General features: G+C 47.3%; 1 protein-coding gene across 2 annotated transcripts in view; it reads right to left on the bottom strand.

The window, feature by feature from the left end:
* Positions 1–24,128, bottom strand: part of SLK (STE20 like kinase) — a 194,639-nt gene that overhangs the window by 58,249 nt on the left and 112,262 nt on the right. For both annotated transcript variants that reach the window (XM_029610310.1, XM_029610311.1), the window contains exons 11-12: positions 21,834–21,957; positions 15,233–15,412 (exon numbers count right to left, since the gene is read on the bottom strand). In XM_029610310.1, the coding sequence (XP_029466170.1) occupies positions 15,233–15,412; positions 21,834–21,957 (304 nt within the window). The remainder of the gene's footprint in view (positions 1–15,232; positions 15,413–21,833; positions 21,958–24,128) is intronic.

Genomic DNA, 24,128 nt, shown 5'->3' with positions numbered 1-24,128 from the left:
GGTTAATATACATGCCGATGCAATACCGAGCGCGAAATAATTTGCATTCGTGCCATGCAATAATCGTTATCGTGTGCGTTAACGTCATAACACGTTTTGATAAATGACCCTGTTGGTTAGTTACCTTGATTGCTGCATGTGGCTGCCAGAGCTCTGCCTGTGCTGCTCCTAACACTCTCAGTGAGCCACATCAGTGCAAACTCTCTTATCTCTCTCAGCCTAGTGACAAAACTGAGGCTGGAAGAATTCATAAGAGGCAGTGGTGGTGTGTGCAGTGTGGGTGTTGCACAAAGCAGGACATAGAAACATAGAAACATAGAAATGACGGCAGAAGACGACCAATCGGTCCATCCAGTCTGCCCAGCAAGCTTCACACTTCTTTTTTCTCATACTTATCTGTTTCTCTTGGCTCTTAGTAACCTTAGGTTCTATTTCCCTTTCACCCCCACTATTAATGTAGAGAGCAGTGATGGAGCTGCTTCCAAGTGAAATGTTAAGTTTGATTAGTTGGGTAAGCGGCAGCATAGCTCTCTGCCGTTGAAGCAGAGATATGCGTGAAGTATTAGTTTTTCTTCTCCCCTGCCGTTGAAGCAGGGAGCTATGCTGGATATGCATTGAAAGTGAAGTATACCTTGAAAGTCACATTAACTATCAGATATTGAAAAGCCTAATAATTGGTAATTGAATAAGCCTAATAAATGGTAATACCTATAGCCCATGAACCCATCCCTGTTTTTTTTTTTGTGTTTGTTTTTTTTCTTTTTTTAATTGGGAGATGGCAGCCCTCCATCCTTCCGCTCCGTGAAGGTGGAACACCAACCACTGGCATCCCGCTCCGTGAATGCCTCTGTGGCTACTGCCGCTCCGTGCAGTGTTTTGCTGCCTGCTCTTTATACGCGTCCTGTAGACCTGATGGATCCACAGTGTTTATCCCACGCCCCTTTAAAGTGCTTCACAGTTTTGGACTTCACCACTTCCTCCGGAAGGGCATTCCAGGCATCCACCACTCTCTCCGTGAAGAAATACTTCCTGACATTGGCTCTTAGTCTTCCTCCTTGGAGTCTCAGCTCGTGACCTCTGGTTCTGCTGATTTTTTTCTGACGGAAAAGGTTTGTTCATTCATCTCAGCACCAGAAGGAATAGTCCCCACCAGGACCTGCCAAACTTCAGGGAGGAAATCCTCTCTCCTTTTCTTTTTCCCTCTCTCTTATTTATTTATTTTTTGAAACTAATTTCCAAGACTGCTGGTTTTGTACCTCGACCACCTGCTGGAGAAATACTGAGGGACTGCAGGTGGCACACCAGGTTATATGGTACTTTCAGCAAAACTGTCTCCATCTGCTGGAAGGGAGGCAAAAACCAGGAGTCTGGACTGATCTGGGTATGTACAGGGAATGATCCTTTTCAGACATGGCTATCAACACCTTGCATGCTGCCCCTTAACTGATACACTCCAGGGCTCTTATGGTAGATAGGAAGGAGAAGCATGCATGAATACATATGTGCTCAGAAAAGAGCTCCTGCACTTTTAAAAGCCAGTGCTGGTGTCTCTTGTTGCTGCGAGCTACTGAGAGCAGAGTCCAGGTGCTGGCCTGGACCTGAACATTAGGTAGTGGTGACTTTTCCATAGCACATCTTTTCAGGTCTAAAGGCACACTGGTTGGGAAACACTGCTCTAAGTGGAGGACATGAACAAGCCCCTTAAAGAATACATGTGCCATTTATAATAAATATTTACTCATCATATCCTCCAGCACACAATACATACTAATGGATACTACCACCAGATACATGATCCAGATACACAAAGTAAAGTTAGAAACCTCACTCTTCATCAGCAGGTAGCTATGTCTTTTTAGAAAGAAATTTTAATGTGATAAAAATCTTTCAGTAAAAGTGATGATTACTTTTATATATAAGACAAGGAATACATTTATTTAACAGGTCTATAAAATACTTTGAACATGTCAGTGTTGCCATATGGTAGATCTAAAACTACTATGTGAGTGTGCAAAAGCAAGCATTCTATAAATATGTTAATTATACAGCTTGACAGGTCAATGAAACTGGAGTACAATTAATTCTGCAGACTGTGGCTAGTACAATCATGCAATTGGACAAGTAATATTTAGCAAGCTCTTCCACAGGTACAGTTTCAGTATCACTTTTATTAAAATCAATCCATGTTACACAGAGAAACATCAGAGAAGAGAGAAGGAAAACAGAAACAAGGTATGTGCAACAGCTTTGATAGCGAAGGTATGTCCTGCACTGGGAAACTTGGAGCTCAAGAGGGATGAAACAGAGTTGCTTACCTGTAATAGGTATTCTCCTAGGACAGCAAGATGGTAGTCCTCACAGATGGGTGACATCATCAGATGGAGCCCAGCATGGAAACACTGAGCATGCCCAGTATGCCACTATCCGCGCGGCCATGCGGGGCCCCTCTTCAGTCTCGTATCGTAGCAAAAAATAAAACAACAAATTGACGGAGAACCCAACTCTGCGGGGTGTCGAGCGGGTTTCCTGAGGACTAACATCCCTGCTGTCCTAGGAGAACACCTGTTACAGGTAAGCAACTCTGCTATCTCCTAGGACAAGCAGGATGGTAGTCCTCACAGATGAGTGAATACCAAGCTACAGGCTGCCCCTGGCAATAACAGGACCAACAGCACTTAACCACATGCCAACGGGCACAACAGAAGTGCTGGAGGTGACAACGGGAGGCAGCATGAACCAGATACTGGGCACTAGGGTAGGGAGAGTTGGGTTCTTATGCTTGGAACAGATTACGAAGGGCAGACTGGCCAAAGCTACTGTCATGTTGACCATCTTTGTCCAAACAGTAATGGGTGGCGAACATATGCAGGGAGCTCCACATCGCCGCCTTGCAGATTTCAGCGATGGGAATGCACGAAAGTGCATCACCAATGCTGCCATGGCCCTTACTGAGTGGGCCTTCACGTGGCCTCCAAATGGAAGGCCCGCCTGCTCATAGCAGAAAGATATACAGTCCGCTAACCAGCCAGACAGGATGTGCTTGCCCACCAGAACGCTAAGTCTGTTTTTATCAAAGGAGACAAAGAGTTGTGTGGACTGCCTGTGGGCCGCTATGCGCTCAAGATAAAAGGCACGAGCACACTTGCAGTCCAGGCTGTGTAGAGCCCATTCAGCCTGGTGGGAATGGAGCCTCGGAAAGAAGGTGGGTAAAACAATGGACTGATTGAGATGGAATCAGTCACCACCTTAAGAAGGAACTTAAGGTGAATGCGTAGAACCACCCAACATGAAAGAATTTCAGATAGGGCAAATACGTCACTAACGCCTGAAGCTCACTGACCCTGCGAGCAGCAGTGACTGCAACCAGGAAAATGACTTTCCAGGTGAGATGTTTAAGCTCGCAGGAGTGTATAAGTTTGATAGGAGGCTGCATGAACCGTGCTAGTACTACGTTGAGGTCCCAGGACAACAGGAGGATACAGAGGGTGCTTAAGATGCAATAAGCCTCTCATGAAGCGGCCCACAAAAGGCTGCACTGAAATAGGTGCACCACTAATCCCCTGGTGATACGCGCTGATAGCAGTCAGGTGGACTTGGATTGAGGTGGTCTGTAGCTCAGACTCCGAGAGAAATCACATAATCCAGCAGTTGCGGAGCGTGACACGAGAAAGGGTCTAGGCCCTTCAAATCACACCAGACTGAGAACCTTCTCCATGTCAACCGGTAAGATTGCCTGGTGGAAGGCTTTCAGGAAGCCACCAGTACCTGCAAAACATTATCAGAGAGGTCGAGGAACTGTAAGACTACCCCTTTCTACATCCAAGATGTGAGGGCAAGCACCTGGAGTTCGGGTAGCCCAATCTGCCCTGGTCCTGCATGATTCAGTCGGGGGAGGCACCCAGGTGTATGGGCTCCTGGATTGATAGGTCACGCAGGATCGGGAACCAGACGTATTGCGGCAAATAATGGAGCAACCAGGATCATGGTGCCACTGTTCTGCTGAAGCTTCACGAGAGTCTTCCTCACCAGTGGGAGTGGAGGATACGCGTACAGTAGGCCCTTGCCCCAAAACTGGGCAAAGGCATCCGAGGTTGGTTCCCTATCTTCCCTGTACAGGGAGCAGAAGTGGATCACCTTGAAATTCTGAGGGGAAGCAAAGAGATCCACATCCGGAACCCCCGCAACTGTCGAATTATGTGACCACTCGTGTGGGTGGAATGCTTGACTCAGGCGGTCCGCCACCAAGTCCTCTGTCCCTGCAAGGTAAACAGCTCGCAAGAGCATGTTTTTGGATAGGGCCGAAGCCCAAATCTGTACCGCCTTCTGGCAAAGCAGAAAGGAGCCTGTGCCTCCCTATTTGTTTATGTACCACATCGCGACTTGGTTGACAGTCTGGATCAAAACCACTTTGTGGGCCATGTGATCCTGGAACGCCGAGAGGGCATATCGGATCGCTTGCAGCTCCAGGAAGTTTGTGTGACAACTCGCTTCCTGCTCCAACCACATGCCTTGAGTGCAGAGACTGCCTACATGTGCTCCGCAGCACAAGGTGGAGGGATCAGTGGTCAGTACCACTTAAGGATATGGCGCATGGAAGGGAAGGCCCCTCTCCAAGTCTGTCAGACTCTCCCACCACAAGAGAGAGGGAGTCTCGGAGCGGCGATGTAACTTGCACTGGTGCCGAGAAGTCCTGGCTGGCTTGGAGCCACTGAGAGTGGAGTGTGTACTGTGCTACCCACATGGCTAGCTGGGCAAGTGGAGTGACATGAACTGATGCTGCCATGTTGCCGAGCAAGTGGAGCAGTACCTGGGCAGAGACTGTCCGATGATGCTGGATGGAGTGTGCTAGTGACGCCAGCGTCTGGGCGCAGTCCTGGGGGAGGAGCGCTCTGGCTAGAGTCATGTCCAGCAGAGCTTCAATAAATGCTAGCTGCTTGGATGGGCTCAGAGATTGATCACAAACCCCAGTGACTGTAGTACCTTGGCTGTCAAGTGAAAGGAGCGGAGCGCCCTCCTGCATGGTGCTCCTGATGAGCCAGTTGTCCAGGCAGGGGAACACGTGCACCCCACTGCGATGTAAGTGTGCCCCTACCACTGCAAGCATTTTGTAAAGATCTGTGGGGCTGAGGCAAGGCCGAATGGCAGCACCCAGTATTGGAAATGTCTTTGGCCCACCATGAAGCGGAAATACTTCCTGTGAGGAAAGAATATCGCTATATGGGCATAAGTTTCCTTAAGATCGAGAGATCAGAGCCAATCTCCTTTGTGAAGGAGAGGGATCAGGGTGCCCAAGGACCCGCAGCTGGAACTGGGCTGTGGTGTGGGTTGGGGGCCTGGGGGCATGCTGTTGATGAGGCCAGCCCCTGGTTGCAGTGCGTGGTGCCCTAGTGTGGGAAGCCAGAGGATAGTATCTCCTCTGGTGGTAGAAGGACTTGCAAGGTCCTTGACGCAAGGACCTGCACATGGAGGATGGTAGGTTTGATGTGCTGGCCAAGAGCTGATGCAAGGTCTCGTGATGGTCCTTGAGCTGAGCCAACGCATTTCTGACCTTGTCCCCCGAAGAGATTTTCTCCGGTGCAGGGCAGGTCTGCCAGGTTATCCTGGACATTCATGGTGGGCCAGAGGTCGAAGGCCTGAAGCCAGGCCATGCATCGGGCGCTAATGCTCGCAGCCGATACCCTGGCCACCATCTCGAAGACATCGTAAGTGGACCTTACCTCATGTTTCCTGGTCTCGAGGCCTTTCTGTACTACTGCCTCCAGCGCATCCTGCTGTTGAGGCAGGTGCTCCACCAGCTCCTGAACTTGTTTCCACAAGTTCCTGTTGTACTGAGCCATGTACAACTGGCGATACGGGCAATAAGCATTGCCCCTTGAAAAACCCTCCTGCTAAGAGCGTCCAGGGCCCTATGTTCATAGCCTGGAGGGGCGGAGGAACAAGTATGAGATCTCTTGGCTTTTTTGAGGGCAGACTCCACAACCTCAGACTAGTGGAGGAGCTGGCATTTTTGAAAGCCAAGGGCCTGTTGGACCAGATAAAGGTTATGTGTCTTCCGGTTAACCAATAGGACAGACCCCGAATGCTCCCACATCCTATATAGAAGTTCCAAGAGAATTTTGTGGCTTGGGATGGCTACTACCTCCTTTGGGACATTCACAAACTGGAGAACCTGCAGCATTTTGTGGCGGACGTTCTCCTCTATAAGGAACTGGAAAGGAATGGCTTCTGCCAGCCCTGACAAAGCCTGCAAAGGAGAGGTCTTCTGGGGGAGAGCGACGCCTCTCATCCGGCAGAGAAGGCAAGTCGCCAGAGCCCTCGGAAGAGGACTCCAATGAATCATTGCCCCAGGAATCATATGGCACATCCTCCTCACTAACGTCCCCAGGAAGATGGCAAGGGTAAGTTGCTCGACAGAGGGAAATCAGCTAAAGAAGGGCTGTTGCCCAAGAAGCAGTCCAGCTTCTGCTCAACCTGGTTGAGGAATGGGCCAGGGAACCTGGATTCTTGTTGCATCAATCCACGTGTTATCAAGCAGAGATGTGGTAGGCCTGATTGACAAACTGAAGAGTAGTAAATCACCTGGACCGGATGGTATACACCCCAGAGTTCTGAAGGAACTAAAAAATGAAATTTCAGACCTATTAGTAAAAATTTGTAACTTATCATTAAAATCATCCATTGTACCTGAAGACTGGAGGATAGCAAATGTAACCCCAATATTTAAAAAGGGCTCCAGGGGCGATCCGGGAAACTACAGACCGGTTAGCCTGACTTCAGTGCCAGGAAAAATAGTGGAAAGTGTTCTAAACATCAAAATCACAGAACATATAGAAAGACATGGTTTAATGGAACAAAGTCAGCATGGCTTTACCCAGGGCAAGTCTTGCCTCACAAATCTGCTTCACTTTTTTTGAAGGAGTTAATAAACATGTGGATAAAGGTGAACCGGTAGATATAGTATACTTGGATTTTCAGAAGGCGTTTGACAAAGTTCCTCATGAGAGGCTTCTAGGAAAAGTAAAAAGTCATGGGATAGGTGGCGATGTCCTTTCGTGGATTGCAAACTGGCTAAAAGACAGGAAACAGAGAGTAGGATTAAATGGGCAATTTTCTCAGTGGAAGGGAGTGGACAGTGGAGTGCCTCAGGGATCTGTATTGGGACCCTTACTGTTCAATATATTTATAAATGATCTGGAAAGAAATACGACGAGTGAGATAATCAAATTTGCAGATGACACAAAATTGTTCAGAGTAGTTAAATCACAAGCAGATTGTGATAAATTGCAGGAAGACCTTGTGAGACTGGAAAATTGGGCATCCAAATGGCAGATGAAATTTAATGTGGATAAGTGCAAGGTGATGCATATAGGGAAAAATAACCCATGCTATAATTACACGATGTTGGGTTCCATATTAGGTGCTACAACCCAAGAAAGAGATCTAGGTGTCATAGTGGATAACACATTGAAATCGTCGGTTCAGTGTGCTGCGGCAGTCAAAAAAGCAAACAGAATGTTGGGAATTATTAGAAAAGGAATGATGAATAAAACGGAAAATGTCATAATGCCTCTGTATCGCTCCATGGTGAGACCACACCTTGAATACTGTGTACAATTCTGGTCGCCGCATCTCAAAAAAGATATAATTGCGATGGAGAAGGTACAGAGAAGGGCTACCAAAATGATAAGGGGAATGGAACAACTCCCCTATGAGGAAAGACTAAAGAGGTTAGGACTTTTCAGCTTGGAGAAGAGATGACTGAGGGGGGATATGATAGAGGTGTTTAAAATCATGAGAGGTCTAGAACGGGTAGATGTGAATCGGTTATTTACTCTTTCGGATAGTAGAAAGACTAGGGGACACTCCATGAAGTTAGCATGGGGCACATTTAAAACTAATCGGAGAAAGTTCTTTTTTACTCAACGCACAATTAAACTCTGGAATTTGTTGCCAGAGAATGTGGTTCGTGCAGTTAGTATAGCTGTGTTTAAAAAAGGATTGGATAAGTTCTTGGAGGAGAAGTCCATTACCTGCTATTAAGTTCACTTAGAGAATAGCCACTGCCATTAGCAATGGTTACATGGAATAGACTTAGTTTTTGGGTACTTGCCAGGTTCTTATGGCCTGGATTGGCCACTGTTGGAAACAGGATGCTGGGCTTGATGGACCCTTGGTCTGACCCAGTATGGCATTTTCTTATGTTCTTAGATTACTAGCAAAGGCTCAGGCTGCACATCCCTTTATCCAGTGATGGGTGATGTGGTGTTCTCATTATGTTTTATTATCTGTTTTATTTGGTGTTGTGAGTGAAGTTTTATTGAGTGTTTATATTTTATTGGTTGTTTTATGTTGTATGTATCACAATTTTATGATTGTTCAATTTTGTAATCCACACTGGACAATTGGTTGGAAGATGTAGAACATAAGATTTTAAAGAAATAAATATGATGATGTATTGGAGAAAAAGGCATGTCCTGTATCCATCATCTGGAGGACAGTGGTATAAAACACACTTGTCTGGTCTGGTCTAGCAGGATAAGAAAGTAGCAACAATTAAAATAAACACTGGATCCCATGGAGTAAGGATTTTTGTTCATTTAATATCTAGAGATTATCTTTAGTGTACAAAACAGCACTACTTAGATTTCACAGAAATCATTGTGTTCTTCTTTTATATTCCTCTAGGTGTTGGTCCTGTGCACAGTTCTTCTATTTGCTCAAATATTTTGAATATCTCCTATTTTTGTAGTTCATTAGAATAAGAAAAGTAAGCTTTGATCATACCACCATCAGCATTGCATAGGCCAAATGAAATTTCAGCACTTTTAAAATTCTGATCTACCTGAAGAAACTATTCTTTGAATGAAGCAGCATCCAATTTTCATTGGAAAATCTACAGCCCTAGTGGATATGTAACTGAATATTTCTGTTACCTTAGACTCATTACATCCTAGTATGCTGCAAAAATACTGAATGCTATGGCAATGGGTTAAGTGAACATGAATATGAAAAATTTGAGTTCCTAGAAATCTGGATCTTAGATATACTATGCAAGGTAATCCAAATGATGATGAGGAATGTAACAGCCCTACAGCACAAAAGGAGTAAGTTATGGCTTGGGTCTACATATATGAGAGAGTGGTGTTCATGGACCCAATAATAGTACATTGGTTATAGAGTGTCTCTCTCATCTACTGCAGGTTAATTCATTTTCACTGTACACTCCTATGCATTAAATCACATATCAGCTGTTTACTATGCATCAAAGCATGCTATCTATGACTGGAATGTCTCGATGGTGAAAAAAGGAAAATTGGTTCTTACCTGCTAATACCAGCAGCTGGAGACGGAGAACAAGAACTTTGAGGCACTGCTACATAACCGAGAGTTCCACCTGCAGTCCCTCAGTATTGACCTGTACCTAAGCCAAACTAGAGCGAAAAACAACTACATCCCGCCCTCCCAGGACAACTACCAAACCCTTGAATTAGATCCAGAATGATCCCATGGAACCAATTAAATCCTGTTTATGTTGTGGATATACACATAATGAACATCCTCAGATTGTATTCATGCAAGTCTAACGGTTTGCGGTCTTTCGTAACTATGGGACTGGGTCTCTGAACTGATCTGTGGTACTTCAGGAATGAAAATTAGCAGGTAAGAACCAATTTTCTTTTCCTGTTTGTACCCTAGATCAGTCCAGGCAAGTAGGATGTACCAAAGCACCCCTACCTTGGGTGAGCATGCGAAAGACCTGCTCGCAACACACTGATGCCAAACCTCGATTCAGCCAGCGCCTGAACATCCAACCAGTAATACCAAGAGCAGGTACTCTTGGCCCTCTTGTTACCGCCCCACAGAAGACCTGTGGCAACATTAATCAACACTCAGCCCAAGAGACCGCCTGTGCCCTAGTAGAGCGTGCTCGCAACCCTTCTTACAGCTATAGGCTCAAACAATAGCTTCCTATTACCAATATGAAATAGAGTCATTAGAAGCCTTATGATACTTCTTTGGATCACCTAACAAAACAAATAGATGTTCTGACCATCTGAAACTGACGACGGCTTTGCAATACTGCAACAGAACTCCAACCCCCAACAAAAGAAGCTTCCTTGCCTTTGACGACTCAGATAACCAAGTCGAAAACATGGGAAGTTCCACCACCTTCAGGGTAAGATCCTTCAACAACTTCCGCAATGGCACGAACGGAAGTTTGCATAATCTTCGGACAAAGTTCAAAAGGACACAATCGACGCACCCACGGCCACAAAGGCTTGACCCCCTTCCTGAACCGTATCACATCTGGATGTAACGACAAAGGCCCGCATATTGCTGCCACTCGCATGAAAGGGAAATGCAAGCTAAGCCTTTTGGACAAGCCCTGTTGCAAAAGAGGCCAAAATATGAGGGATCCCCACATGCCAGAGGTCTAGGCTTCTTTCTACACATCAAGTCTCAGAGAACCTCCACACCTGGCAAAGCCAAAGACATGGATGGTTTCTTGGCCTGAGCAAAGTGACAATGGCCGCCCCTGGGTAACCTTTTAACCTTCAATGCCGTCGCTCAAAGACCAAGCCATGAGAAAAAGGCAATCCGCCTGATCCGAAAAAATAGGCCCTGGAGCCCATCTACTGCGAGATGAACCATATCTGTGAACCATGGACAAGGTGGCCATTCTGGAGCCCAGAGCACTACTCAGCCAGAGGTTTCTCAAAGCATTGCAAACCACGATTTATAAACTGCGACTGAGGAAACTAGAACTGCAGGATCTCCATTGGCTATGAGGAAACCAGAGTGTCTAGCCTTCAGCCCAGATCTCTCTTCTGCGACTGGTGCATTGATATTGCTCTGACACGCCATCAGCTCCTGTTAGGACTTCCCCAGCCAACCTAAATGAGGCTGAAGGCCTCCATCGACAAATCTCATTCCGCCGGAATCAGCTGATGCCTGCTGAGAAAGTCTGTTTGCACATTATCCACTCCGGCCACAGCAAAAGCTATTATCCTTTGCAAATGCCTACCCATCCAGAAAAGAAACTCTTGGCCCTCCTGAGCTAAAGTGAAATTCATAGTGTCACCATTGTTGCACTGCCTGACAAAAACTGTCATCACAAGTCCTCGAGATTGAGGGGGGGACAAAATATCAATGCCCTGCAATTGCCCTCATTTTCAAAATGATTGATAGGCCAGGATCTTCCACAGGTGACCACCAACCTTGAGCTGTCCATCCAAAGCTGACCCCCCACCACCACTGAGTCTGGCATCCATGGTCACCACTACCCAGTCGGAAGTCTCCAGATCCACTCCGCCATCATGAGAGACTGAATCTGGATTCCCACGCAGCGGTAAAACCCGTTGATATTTCTCTCACAACGGATATCAAACAGGCCACCAGCACTCGCTGGAGAGCTGAGGGTGGGCAAATGCCTATGTCATCAAATCTAGCATGGACGCCACAGAACCCAGTACCCATAAATCATCCCAGACCTTGGTAACTGGCAGCCTCAAGACATGCCCCATCTGACTTTGAATCCTTGCGATTCTCTCCAATCTGAGAGAAAAAGTACACCCAAATGGATACAGGCCTGCACCCCCAGATAGACCAACGTCCAGGACAGCACCAGATAACTCCAATGAGCCAGGTGTCCAGATAAGGGTCGAAAAGCTGACCCAGCACCAAAAACATCAAAAAACTTCTGGGCATTTGGTCGAATAAGACAATGCAGATAGGCCTCCAACAGATCCAGGGCCTCTAGAAATTCTCCTTTTCGAACCGCTACAATGAGCATCCACAGCGTTTTCACTTGGATCAGGACCTGCATTGGGAAACCAAGAAAGCATCCCATCCCACTGGTCCTGGTTCACTCCTCACAGAAGCAAGCCAACCTCCCTCCTACAGTTTCAACCAAAGAGAGGACGTGCCTGACTTCATTACAAAATCTAAGCTCCTCCGGTCTTCGGACTGGCACCATTCCTGGAAATCCAGTGGGAACCCAGACAGACTATTGCCAACCTGAGGCCTGCTTTTGCCTCGTGCCAGAGGTCAACTTGCCAGACCTAAAAAGAACTCACGTCCCTCATTTGGGCACACGACGGAAATTCTTCTTGATAGCCTACTTGTCCTCACCATATTTCAGGTTGACATCCACACCAAATCATACAGGGCTTCTGCCCCCTAGGGCACACCTGCTTTAAACCTAGTTGCCTGCGTCCGGCTAACAGAAAGAGCAGGTCGAAGAATCAAGGCCGAGACCTCAAATGTCTCTTCCACATTTGGAAACTTCCAGAGATCCAAGATCTCTTCTGACAAGGGGACCACTTCAGCATGGCCCTAGTCACCTTTAGACTAGCCTCAAGAAAAGCCCACTCGAGGACAATGAACTCCTTATAGTTCCGCAAGTTATCCAGAACAGGGTAGCCCCCCCTTCCTTGTCTGAATGCTCATGCATGATTCAGGTCCCCAGTTCCCTTACCACAAGGGGAATAAGAAGTAGTTCCTTCCTAGGGACCTGATCCCAGCTAGTACTCCCTCAGGAACAACTCCCAGATTGTCTTGATGACCATCTCGTAGGCCCTCCTGGTGATTGACCCCCCTTGGGGACTGTCACCATCAGAAACGACCAAAGTCTCCAAATCCGTACACCATATGAGTGTCCCAGACTGAGGAATCAAAGGAATTCCCTTCCCCCCCCCCCGACCGGGATTGTGTGTCCGCTCTAGACATCTAAGCCGAGATATGAGTCTCCTGCAAGCCCGCTCCTTTATTTGTCGCTTCCTTCTGTGCCCTACAAACCCAATGGAGCAAAGGACAAAGCTTGAGGAAAACTCCTTAGACTCACAGGACCCCTTGCTCACCGAATCCCTTTGGTTCCCCCATGCTGCCCCATATGCAGTCAAAATGTCTTCCATCCCTACCGATCCTCCTGGGGCCTCCTGAGTGGAACCAGATGACCAGAATGCAGCGCATGATAACTGTGCCTTCCGCGGAGGTCTCTTCGCCTCCAGAAGCACAGGCAGCACACTATGATAACTTAGTGAGGCACGATCACCTCAAACTACTGGGCACACTTTCCCGTGCTGAGCAGAAAGTGCTAAGATGCTGCCATGGCCAGCGCCAAAAAATAGGATGGGGAAAAATGGGAGAGCAGCTTCCTAGCTACTGTCCCATGTGCAGTCAAAATAGCAGCTGTTCCCTCCAACCCCCCCCGAGACCTCCGGAACAGATCCAGGCGACCGGGCGCAGTGCTTGCTATCTGTGCCGCCCACAGAGGACCCTTCTCCTCCAGCAACACAGACAGCAGACAAGGCCTTATTGGGGCACAATTTCCTCAAATTGCAGGCCCTGCGCACTTCCCCGCACTGAGTAGAAGGCACTATGCTGCTGCCGTGACTCATGCCAAAATTGTACAGAGGGGGAAGGGAGAAGAACTCCCTAGCTGTTGCACCACGTGTTGGCACAATGGCCGCCATCCTCTCTGCCCCCAGGGCCTCCTGAATGGGATCAGTAGGCCGGGTGCTGCGCTTGTTAAGTGCGCCTCCCGCGGAGGACCTTTCACCTCCAGCGACACAGACAGAACCCATAGAGACCTTATTGAGGCGCGATTGCCTCAAACTACAAGCCCTGAACACTTTCCTGCTGCAGCCTGCACCAAAAATAGCCTCACAGCCATGTGTTCCGTCAACGCTCCTTCCAGTGCTGTCCCGGACCACTGGTGCTGCCACCAAGTTGGTCAAATCTCTTCTCACCAAACCATCATGATCACCGGTGGGAGCAAAGCTGCCCGAGCTATCCCAGCTTTGAGGCTGTGAGGCTTTTTTTTTTTTCAGAACTACTTAAAGGAGCAACAACCAACAAAGGGAAAAAGCAACAAAAAGAATACTTCCCTGCTTCTGGCTGAGGGTGAGAGGACCTCAGAGGGAATGAAGGAACCAGGAACTAGGACCCCTGGCTTTCCTGCCCTCTGGAAGACAAGGGCCAAGGCAGATCAGAGATAACCAATTCCCTGCTTGCCCTGCTCTACCTGAGGGATGGCCCACAGAGGAACCTAACACCTCAGGGAGCTCTTCTTACTTCTTCCAAGAATTTATATCTATTTCCTTTCTTTTTTTTTTTTTTAAACTCCAGCCTGCAGGTTTGCACCTCTACCATCTACTGGAGACAGAAATACTGAGGGACTGCAGGTGGCACTCTTGGTTATGTAGCAGTGCCTCAAAGCTTTTGTTCTCTGCCTTTATCTGCTGATAGGGATGCAAAACCCACTTGTCTGGACTGATCTGGGGTATGAATAGGAAACACCAATGCCAAAAACCAAGAATGCAGCTGTACTACAACTTGTAACCTATGACATTTGAGTAACAAATGTTCAAGCTTTTCCTGTCAATTTCTTTTCACTCGTCTGCTTGCTGGATTCAGAGTTGAAAGAGGGAACACACATGCAGGACAGATACAATGCCCTCATTAGGCGTTCCCTTTTACTTTGTCAACGAATGCTCAAAGCCTGAAGCCATCTCCTAAATTTGATATACAGATTAAATTATAAACTGGGCAGACTGGATGGTCCCTAACTGCCATCATATTCTAGGTGACTGTGTTTAGATATAAGACCAAAAAAGCAATACATTTCTAGGCATTACCAATTATTATAGTTCATTTTGATAGTGGTTCTTATTCTTACTAAAGGGGCAAGTATATATTTTATCTTTTTTGTTTAATTGACATCTATCACTGCTAACTGATCAATGAATATATATATATATATATATATATATATATATATATATATAGTGCATAGGCACTTATATATATATATATATATATATATATATAAGTGCCTATGCATATGAAATAGATTAGAAAAACAGGAGATCCAAAATATTTAAAACTTCATTTAGGAGGTTAAAACACATGCAGTAAGACAGGCTAATACCAGCTTTAGCAATAGAATACCACAATATATGGCAACACTGACATCTGAAATTAACCATAGCACAGCAATAGCATTATTCAGTTAAAAACGAAAGACGACAACTTTTACAGCCATTTTCAAAACGTAAATACGTTTTCCTTAACCAAGATTAATTATATCACAGATTAAAAAACACATAACACTATCTGCATAAACTGGTATATTCTGATTCCTGAGAATTCTTTTAGTGGCCATATTTTTACTTGACCTTGTACTTTTCAAAACAATTTGTTAATTTCAAAATGAAATCAATACACTTACTTCTTTCTTTCGGTTTTTTAGCACATTCTGAAACTTAGAAAGTTCCTTCTCCTGTTCTGCTTTTATCCTCTTTGCTTCATCTCGCAAGCGTGTTGTGTGCTCCTGTTCCAGGCGTTCTATGGTCTGTTTTTGCTGCTTTTCTAAATTTTCAATTTCTTGATCATAATGACGCTTTTTACCCTGTCAAATGATGCATTTGTTAAGAAACTAATTTCCAAACCATGCAGAAACAGTCATTTTATTAAAATAAACAAAAGCTTTTGCTTTCTTAAGCCAACATAATTTTCTTCCTCTTTGGAACAGTATATATATGTCACTACACCAGGGGTGGCCAAGTCCAGTCCTCAAGAGACACAAATCGGACAAGTTTTCAGGATATCCACAATGAATAGGCATGAGACAGATTTGCATACGATGGAGGTAGGGCATGCTAATATATCTCATGCCTATTCATTGTGAATAACCTGAAAAAGGAAAATTATGTTTCTTACCTGATAATTTTCGTTCCTGTAGTACCAAGGATCAGTCCAGACTGCTGGGTTATGTCTCCCCTCCAGCAGATGGAGTCAGAGAGAAAACTGAACGCACCCCCCAGATATACTGGTGTGCCACCTGCTGTCCTTCAGTATAATGGATAACAAAGCAGAAGAAGAAAAGAACTCCTCCGCACACGTAGCCAAAGAACCATTGCAACTGTCTAGCTCAAGTAGTAAGTAAGGCAAAAACAGTAAAAGGCAAACTAAGGGAACGCAATGCGCCAACGAAGCGAACAACAAATCTGCAGTCCGAAGACATTCTGTCCCCAAAAAAGACATGAGGAAAATTTCACTTACCATGTTCAAACCAGAAGTGTGATAGAAAACGGGATTCGAGCGGAGTCTCCTGCACAATATAGGGCGGGCGTCTGGACTGATCCTTGGTACTACAGGAACGAAAATTATCAGGTAAGAAACATAATTTTCCTTTCCCTGTACGTACCAGGATCAGTCCAGACTGCTGGGATGTACCCAAGCCGCCTCAAATGGGATGGGACCCCGAGAGTCCTGCTCGAATCACACTGCTGCCAAAAGAATCCGCTGACGGCCCCCGAACATCTACCCGATAATGTCGGGCAAAAGTATGCAACGACTTCCAAGTGGCCGCCCTGCAAATCTCCTGGCTAGAGACCAGAGTACTCTCAGCCCAGGAAGACGCCTGCGAACGGAGAGAGTGAGCTTTAAGCCCGTCTGGAACGGACTTACCACACCCAATGTACGTGGCCGCTATTGCGCTCTTCAGCCATCGGGCAATAGTTGCTTTAGAGGCCTGTAAACCCTTTTTGGCCCCCTGCCACAACACGAACAGATGATCCGACCGCCGAAAAGCATTGGTGACCTCCAAATAATGCAAAAGCACTCGACGAACATCCAAACGCTTCAAGTCGGAACCATGAGAAGCCCGCAGCTCCTTCTCCGAGAACGACGGCAAGTCCACGGACTGATTGACGTGAAAAGCCGATACGACCTTAGGCAAGAACGAAGGGACCGTACGTAACGAGACCCCGGAATCAGAGATACGCAAGAACGGATCCCTGCACGAGAGTGCCTGTAGCTCCGACACCCGACGCGCGGACGCTATGGCCACTAAAAACACTGTCTTGAGGGTGAGATCCTTTAAGGTGGCTCGCTTCAGCGGCTCAAATGGCGCGACGGTGAGGCCCTTGAGTACCAAATTCAGGTTCCAGGAAGGACAAGGGGCTCTGAGAGGAGGACGCAAATTTCGAACACCGCGTAAGAATCGGGACACATCCGGATGACACGCGAGAGAGGAGCCGTCAATCTTTCCCCTCAAACAACCCAGAGCCGCCACCTGGACTCTCAGCGAACTGTAAGCTAACCCCTTCTTCAGACCATCCTGAAGAAAAGTAAGGATGTCCGCAATGACCGCACGACGAGGCTGAACTTGGGCGGCCGCGCACCAGGAATCAAAAACTTTCCACACCCTGGCATAAGCAAGCGTGGTAGAGGGTCTCCGCGCGCGAAGCAAGGTAGAAATTACCGGTTCAGAATAACCCTTCTTTCTCAAGCGCCTCCGTTCATAAGCCAAGCCGCCAGACAAAAGCGATCCGCCTGATCGAAAAATACTGGTCCTTGACGAAGAAGGTTCGGAAGGTGGCCCAACCGTAAAGGCCCGTCTCTGGCTATATTGACGAGGTCGGCAAACCATGGTCTTCTTGGCCACTCGGGAGCCACGAGAATCACTGGACCCCGATGGGATTCTAGACGCCTTAACACCTTGCCGACCAAGGGCCAGGGGGGAAACACATATAGGAGGATGTGATAAGGCCATGGAATCGCGAGAGCATCCACCCCCTCCGATCCGTGTTCTCGCCTCCGGCTGAAAAAACGCGCTGCCTTGGCGTTGAGCCGAGTTGCCATCAGGTCCATTCGCGGCACCCCCCATCGCCGGGTGATGAGACTCATCGCCTGATCCGAGAGCTCCCATTCCCCGGGATCCAAGTGCTGACGACTGAGATAATCCGCTTGCACGTTGTCTACGCCTGCGATGTGAGTGGCTGCGATGCGGGCGAGGTGACGCTCCGCCCAGGTCATTAACAAAGACGCCTCGACCGCCACCTGCTGACTTCTCGTGCCGCCCTGGCGATTTATGTATGCTACCGTGGTGGCGTTGTCTGTGAGGACCCGAACTGCCCGTCCCTGTACCAAGGGCAGAAGCTGACACAAGGCGAGACGGACTGCCCTGGTCTCCAGACGGTTGATGGACCACGATGCTTGGCGAGGGGTCCACGAACCTTGTACCGCCCGTGATTGACAGACCGCTCCCCAACCGGTCAGACTGGCATCCGTCGTCACTATGACCCAATTGGGGGGCTCGAGGTCCACTCCTTGTAGCAGATTGTCCGGGACCAACCACCACGCTAAGCTGGATCGCGCCGGCTCCAACAGAGGTAACTGTACTCCGTAATCCTCGGATTTCTGATCCCAGCGCGAAAGGAGAGCCCTTTGCAACGGCCGCATATGAGCAAAAGCCCACGGTACCATCTCCAGAGTAGACACCATATGTCCAATGACCTGCATATAATCCCAGGCTGTGGGCAAGTGGAGACCCAGAAGCCTCCGCACCTGACACATCAGATGCTCCATCCTCTGCCGAGTCAGGAATACCTTGCCCACCAGGGTATCGAAACGCGCTCCCAAAAATTCCAACCGCTGACTTGGAATTAGCTGGCTCTTTGCAAAGTTGACCACCCAGCCTAGCGACTGAAGTTGCTGTACCACCAACTGGACCGCCCGGTTGCAGTCGCACTCCGATTTCGCCCGTATAAGCCAATCGTCCAGGTAGGGATGTACCAATACCCCTTGACGTCGCAGGGAGGCTGCAACTACCACAAGAACCTTGGTGAACACTCTCGGAGCCGTAGCCAGGCCGAATGGAAGGGCGCAAAACTGGTAATGTTCTCCCAACACCATGAATCTCAGATATCTCTGATGCCTTTCCCGGATTCCGATGTGGAGATACGCCTCGGCTAGATCCAAAGAAGCCAAAAATTCTCCCTTGTGGACGGCCGCAATAACAGACCGTAGAGTTTACATGCGAAACCGGGGAACGCGTAACGCCTTGTTTACTCGCTTCAAATCCAGAATAGGACGGAAGGTACCTTCCTTCTTTGGGACTAGGAAATAAATGGAATAGCGGCCCGTTCTTGTCTCGTCCGAGGGAACGGGGAGCACCGCTCCGAGGGCCCGTAAGTGGTTTACCGTCTGAGCTATAACCAGTTGCTTTTCTCGAGGTCCGCAAGGAGATATCATAAAAAAGTCCCGGAGGGGCCGAGCAAAGTCCAACTCGTAACCGTAGCGCACCACGTCGAGAACCCACTGATCGGACGTGATTTTGACCCACTCCTCCCAAAACAGGGATAAACGACCTCCGATGCGGGGGAAGGAGGAGTGGGCCAGCGCGCCTTCATTGGGGCGGTTTTCCGGCGGCCGGTTGCTGGGAGGCTCCCAATCGCTGCGGTCGCCTGCCACGAAAGGAAGAAGACCAAGGAGACCACGTCTGCGACCTCGGGCCTTGCTGTTTCTGCGAAAAGGAACCACCCCTTCCGGAGCGAAATCTGCGCTGCCCACGGAACCGGGATCGCGTATTCCCGAAAGGACGAAACTGACGGGGCTTGTCCTCCGGCAATTTATATACCTTATTATCCCCTAAGTCTTTGATGAGTTGGTCCAATTCCTCACCAAACAATAACTTCCCCTTGAAGGGGAAAGCGGCTAGCCGTGACTTAGACGAGGCGTCCGCCGACCAACAGCGAAGCCAAAGCAATCGTCGCGCAGCGACCGCTGAGGACATAGTACGGGCAGAGGTTCGCAACAAATCATACAAGGCGTCCGCAGTGTAAGCCACCGCCGCCTCCACACAGTTAGCCTGCTCCGCCTCGGCAGGTGGGAGCTCCTGTGTGGTGAGCAATTGCTGAACCCAGCGGAGAGTGGCTCTCTGCACCATACTGCTGCAAGCTGCCGCACGTACCCCCAGGGCCGCTATTTCAAACATGCGCTTCAGGAGAACCTCTAACTTTCTATCCTGAAGATCCTTCAACGCTACGCCTCCCGTGACCGGAATGGTAGTATGTTTCACCACAGCGGTGACAGCCGAATCCACGGCGGGAACCTTAAAAATTTCCAAAGACTGTGAGGGCAGAGGGTACAGCTTATTCATCGCCCTGCTAACACGCAGGGATGCCTCTGGAACCTCCCATTCTTTAGATACCAGCTGTACCACCTTGGGATGTAAGGGAAAAGTTTGCGGGGGGGACCTCAAACCCGCCATTGCTACATCCCCCGTAGAAGTATCTGTCTCTTGCTGCGGGGCGGGAATCTCTAATTCCTTTAACACATGCTGGATGAGAAAATTAAGCTCATCCTTGCCAAACAGGCGCAAAATTTCGGAGTCATCCCCCTCAAGCGCCTCCTGTGGTTCCGAGACCCCTGCCGCAGCAGCATCTGGGGAGACCTGGTCGACATCCAGTCCTCCTGGATCACACGTGTCCCCTAAAGATATATCGCCCGCTCCCCCTGAAGTCCCCGCTTTTCTAGTCACCCCCGTCATGCCTGTGACCCTAGGAACCTTCGCGGGGGGGGGGGTCATCCGGCTCCCAGCCTGCCTCAGCTTCTAAGAATGCCTGATGCATTAAAAGTACAAATTTTGAGGAGAAAGGAACCCTCCGTTTAGTGGAGCCCGAAGGGGGAGGGGCCGGAGGACCATTTGGGTCATTTCCACTGCGCGGGCTCAACTCGGGCGGCGAGAGAGGAGAGGAACCCTCATCCTCCGATTCAATCTCAGCAGGCTGCCGCGCGCCTAAAATGGCCGCCGCCCTCTCACAAGGAGGCGGGGCCGCCGGCCGCGTGGCAGCCAGCCTCCCCTGCCGTGCCGAAGAAGACAGGATCGTGCCGCTGCGGGCAGCGCTCGGCCCCCGGGAGGGTCCCTCGCCCCCGGGAATACAACGGGAGCAGAGACCCTCCCTGGAGAGTCGCGCCCCCGCCCTGCCACAGGCCGTGCAGGCCGAAGACCGCGGCATCCGGAGATCAGGACCGAAGACGCGCCGAGGGTAAGTTTACAAACTGAATAAAAAAAGCGCACCAAACCGAAGCTCAGAAAATCGCCGGGTGAATCAAAATCCACCCCCTCCGGAGTCCCTGGTAAGCGCGGCAGGCTAGGGCATAAAACCGAGTACTGCCTGCAACCAGCAGGACTTAAGTGCTCGCGACAGATTAACCTTTTTTTTTTTTTTTTTTTTTAAATTTGAGAAAAGCCCTCTTCAGTTTCCACTGGCAAACGGGGGGTGGGGGGGAGGGTGACCGGCCCACCGGTGAACTCTCCCCCGATACCAAAGGGACAGTTAATCCGGGAAATAGGGAGAGCGAAGCTCTCCACGCCTGCCTGAATACTGAGCCAAACAGAGCACCGCTGAGAAATTAATAACACCCAAGAAATACACAATCTTTTTTTTTTTTTTGTTTAAACTAGGGAAAAACCCCAGTTGAGCTAGACAGTGTAGATAGTGTAGGCAGAAAAAGAGAAGAAAACACCTGAAAGAATTTAGTCAGGACAAACCGCAGGTTATGTCTCTCATCTGCTGGAGTCAGAGGAAATACTGAAGGATAGCAGGTGGCACACCAGTATATCTGGGGGGTGCGTTCAGTTTTCTCTCTGACTCCATCTGCTGGAGGGGAGACATAACCCAGCAGTCTGGACTGATCCTGGTACGTACAGGGAACCTGGCCTGTTTGTGGCTCTCGAGGACCGGAGTTGACCACCCAAACTTAGGCCATGAAACCTATGAAGGGTACTAGGGGTTGAATCTCACCTAAAATATTAGGCCAGTAAATGAAATTAATTTAATAGCTAATAGAAAAGGTTGCTGACCAAACAAAATATGCCCCAAACTTCTTCTGTTTCCAATAGCTGAATTCTTTTAAAATTACTTTCAGGACCAAGCACTACCTGACTATAAAGGCAAATTCCATCTGTTACTGCCACTCTCTTCTACTTGAGCACTGAAGCTCACCTGTGTAACAAGCTGGTGTAAAAATGTAAACCTCACCGTCATTTCCTGTTCAAAACGCCGGAAGATCTGTTCTCGCTGTTGTAGCAGTTTGTTACTAAGTTGCTGTTGTGCTCGCTGTTCTTCTTTTTGGAGAAGTCGTAGTTCTCGCAGTTCCTGACGTCTAAACAATAGATAAATCAGTGTGAAGCCGGAAGATGATGGCAGAAATAATTAACCATCAGTTACATATTCTAACTGTAAATTTGTACTGATAATTTTAGCCTCACTTTACCTTCACTTGTTTTCTGGATCATACTGTGCAGCAAAATCGCTTACTTTTTAATAGATGTTCTCCATAGACAGAAGGGCAAATCCTCTATGAGGAGATAGGTAAGCTTCTATCGCTGACTTGTCCAGTTGTCTATGAAAAACACCTGTTATAGATAAGCAATTTTACTTTCTTCATGAGTAAGTAGGACAAAAGCAGTCATATATGTGGCTACTCCCAAGCTGTTTTTAAGGATGTGCAACCCGAGAAGGAAAAGAAGGTGGGCGAGCTGAAGCTAGGATTTTATTTTTAGATTTTGAAGAGATTTTTTTTTTTTAAAACCACTTGACCAAAAGCATTATCAATGCGAGAATCCTGTTCTAGACAATACTGCCTTATAAATGTGTATAATGATGACCAAGCACCTGCTTTACAAATGTCCTCAATGGAAGCTGCACATAGAAAAGCTGCAGATGTTGCTTTTACTCTGACCTGATGAACTTTAACTTTGCCAGGGAGATGTACCCTCAATTCCTTATAGCAAAAAGTGATGCTCTCATAACCAAGTTGAGATGGTTTAATTTTTAACTGCTTGACCTTTCTTATTTGGGTTACAGGAAATGAACAACTGAGATTTTCTGTATGACTTCAATCTTTCTATGTAAAATAATAATGCCCTTCTGCAATCCAAAGTATGGCATGCTTGTTCGGCTTTACTTATTATGTGGATTTGGAAAAGACCATGGAAGACTTTGGACTGATTTAAATGGAACTGAGTCACTATTTTGGCAAAAATTCTGGATGAGTTCTGAGCACTACTTTGTCCTAAAATATCTGAGTAAAAGGACAATTTATTACTAGAGCCTGGAGCTCACTTATTTTGCATGCAGATATAATTACTATGAAATTGTTTTGTATTGTTTTGAATTGATTTGTTTTGTATTGTTTTGAATTGATTTGTAACCTTTTACAAGAAATTCGGTATATAAAACTGTTAAATAAATAAATAGGACAAAAACCCAAACTTTCCAAATTAAGAACTTCAGATTATTGCTTGTCATTGGTCCAAATGGTAGATTTATTCAGCTGGTTAAAACTAGTTTTAATTCCCATCTAATCTGAGATTCTTTTACAGTATGGTGAAGATGACAGAGACCTTTTATAAATCTCATTAACAACGGAATTTGGGAGACCAGTAAATCTTCTAAAGGATGATGATATGCTACAATAGCACTTAAATGTACTTTGACAATTAGATTTTAATTCCAATTTAGAAAGAAGGTATTGTAATGGAATGGATGTACTGGGTTGAAATCAGTTTTACCTTTGGGATTTAGACCAAATAGAGAAACTTTTCCATTTGAAACAATATGGTCTTCTTATTGATGGCTTCCTTGTAACTATCATCATCTTTATTTCTGAAGACATTTTTTAAAATTCTTGCACTTCTTTTCCATGCTTTCAGCTCTAGGGAGTGAAGATTAGGGTGAAGGAGAGATCCTTTGTACTGTGTTATGAGGCCTGGAAACATTTTTAAGGTGAACTGATTGATCTATCGATAGCCTCTGTAGCCATGAAAATTCTGCCTGACATGGCCAATATGGCACTATAAGAATTGACCCTTTGTCTTTTCACAATTTCAAAATCGTTCATGCAATTAAAGGAATTGGTGAGAATGCATACATCAGTCCTTTGTTTTATGGTATCGCGAAGGCATCCAGCACTATAGCACTGTGGTCTGTTCTTTTTGAACAGAAACATGGAAGTTTGTGATGGAAAGGAGCTGCAAATAGATCAAATAACAGTTCTCCACTGCTGGAAAATATTTCACAGAGTCTCATGGTGGAGAGACCAATTGTGTGGCTGAAGATGGAGATTCGGTTAATCTACTAGAAAGGAAAACTAGTTCTTACCTGCTAATTTTTGTTACTGTAGTACCACAGAACAATCCAGACTCCTGGGTTTTGCCTCCCTTCTAGCAGATGGGAGACAGAGAAAGATTTGCTGACACTGCCACATAACCTGGTGTGCCACCTGCAGTCCCTCACTATTGACCTGTACCCAAGCCAAGATACCACTAAACA

The sequence above is a fragment of the Rhinatrema bivittatum genome, chromosome 7 (genome assembly GCF_901001135.1).
Source record: "Rhinatrema bivittatum chromosome 7, aRhiBiv1.1, whole genome shotgun sequence".
Lineage (NCBI taxonomy): Eukaryota > Metazoa > Chordata > Amphibia > Gymnophiona > Rhinatrematidae > Rhinatrema > Rhinatrema bivittatum.
The sequence above is the reverse complement of the archived record's forward strand: the minus strand, read 5'-3'. Positions and strand labels throughout refer to the sequence as shown.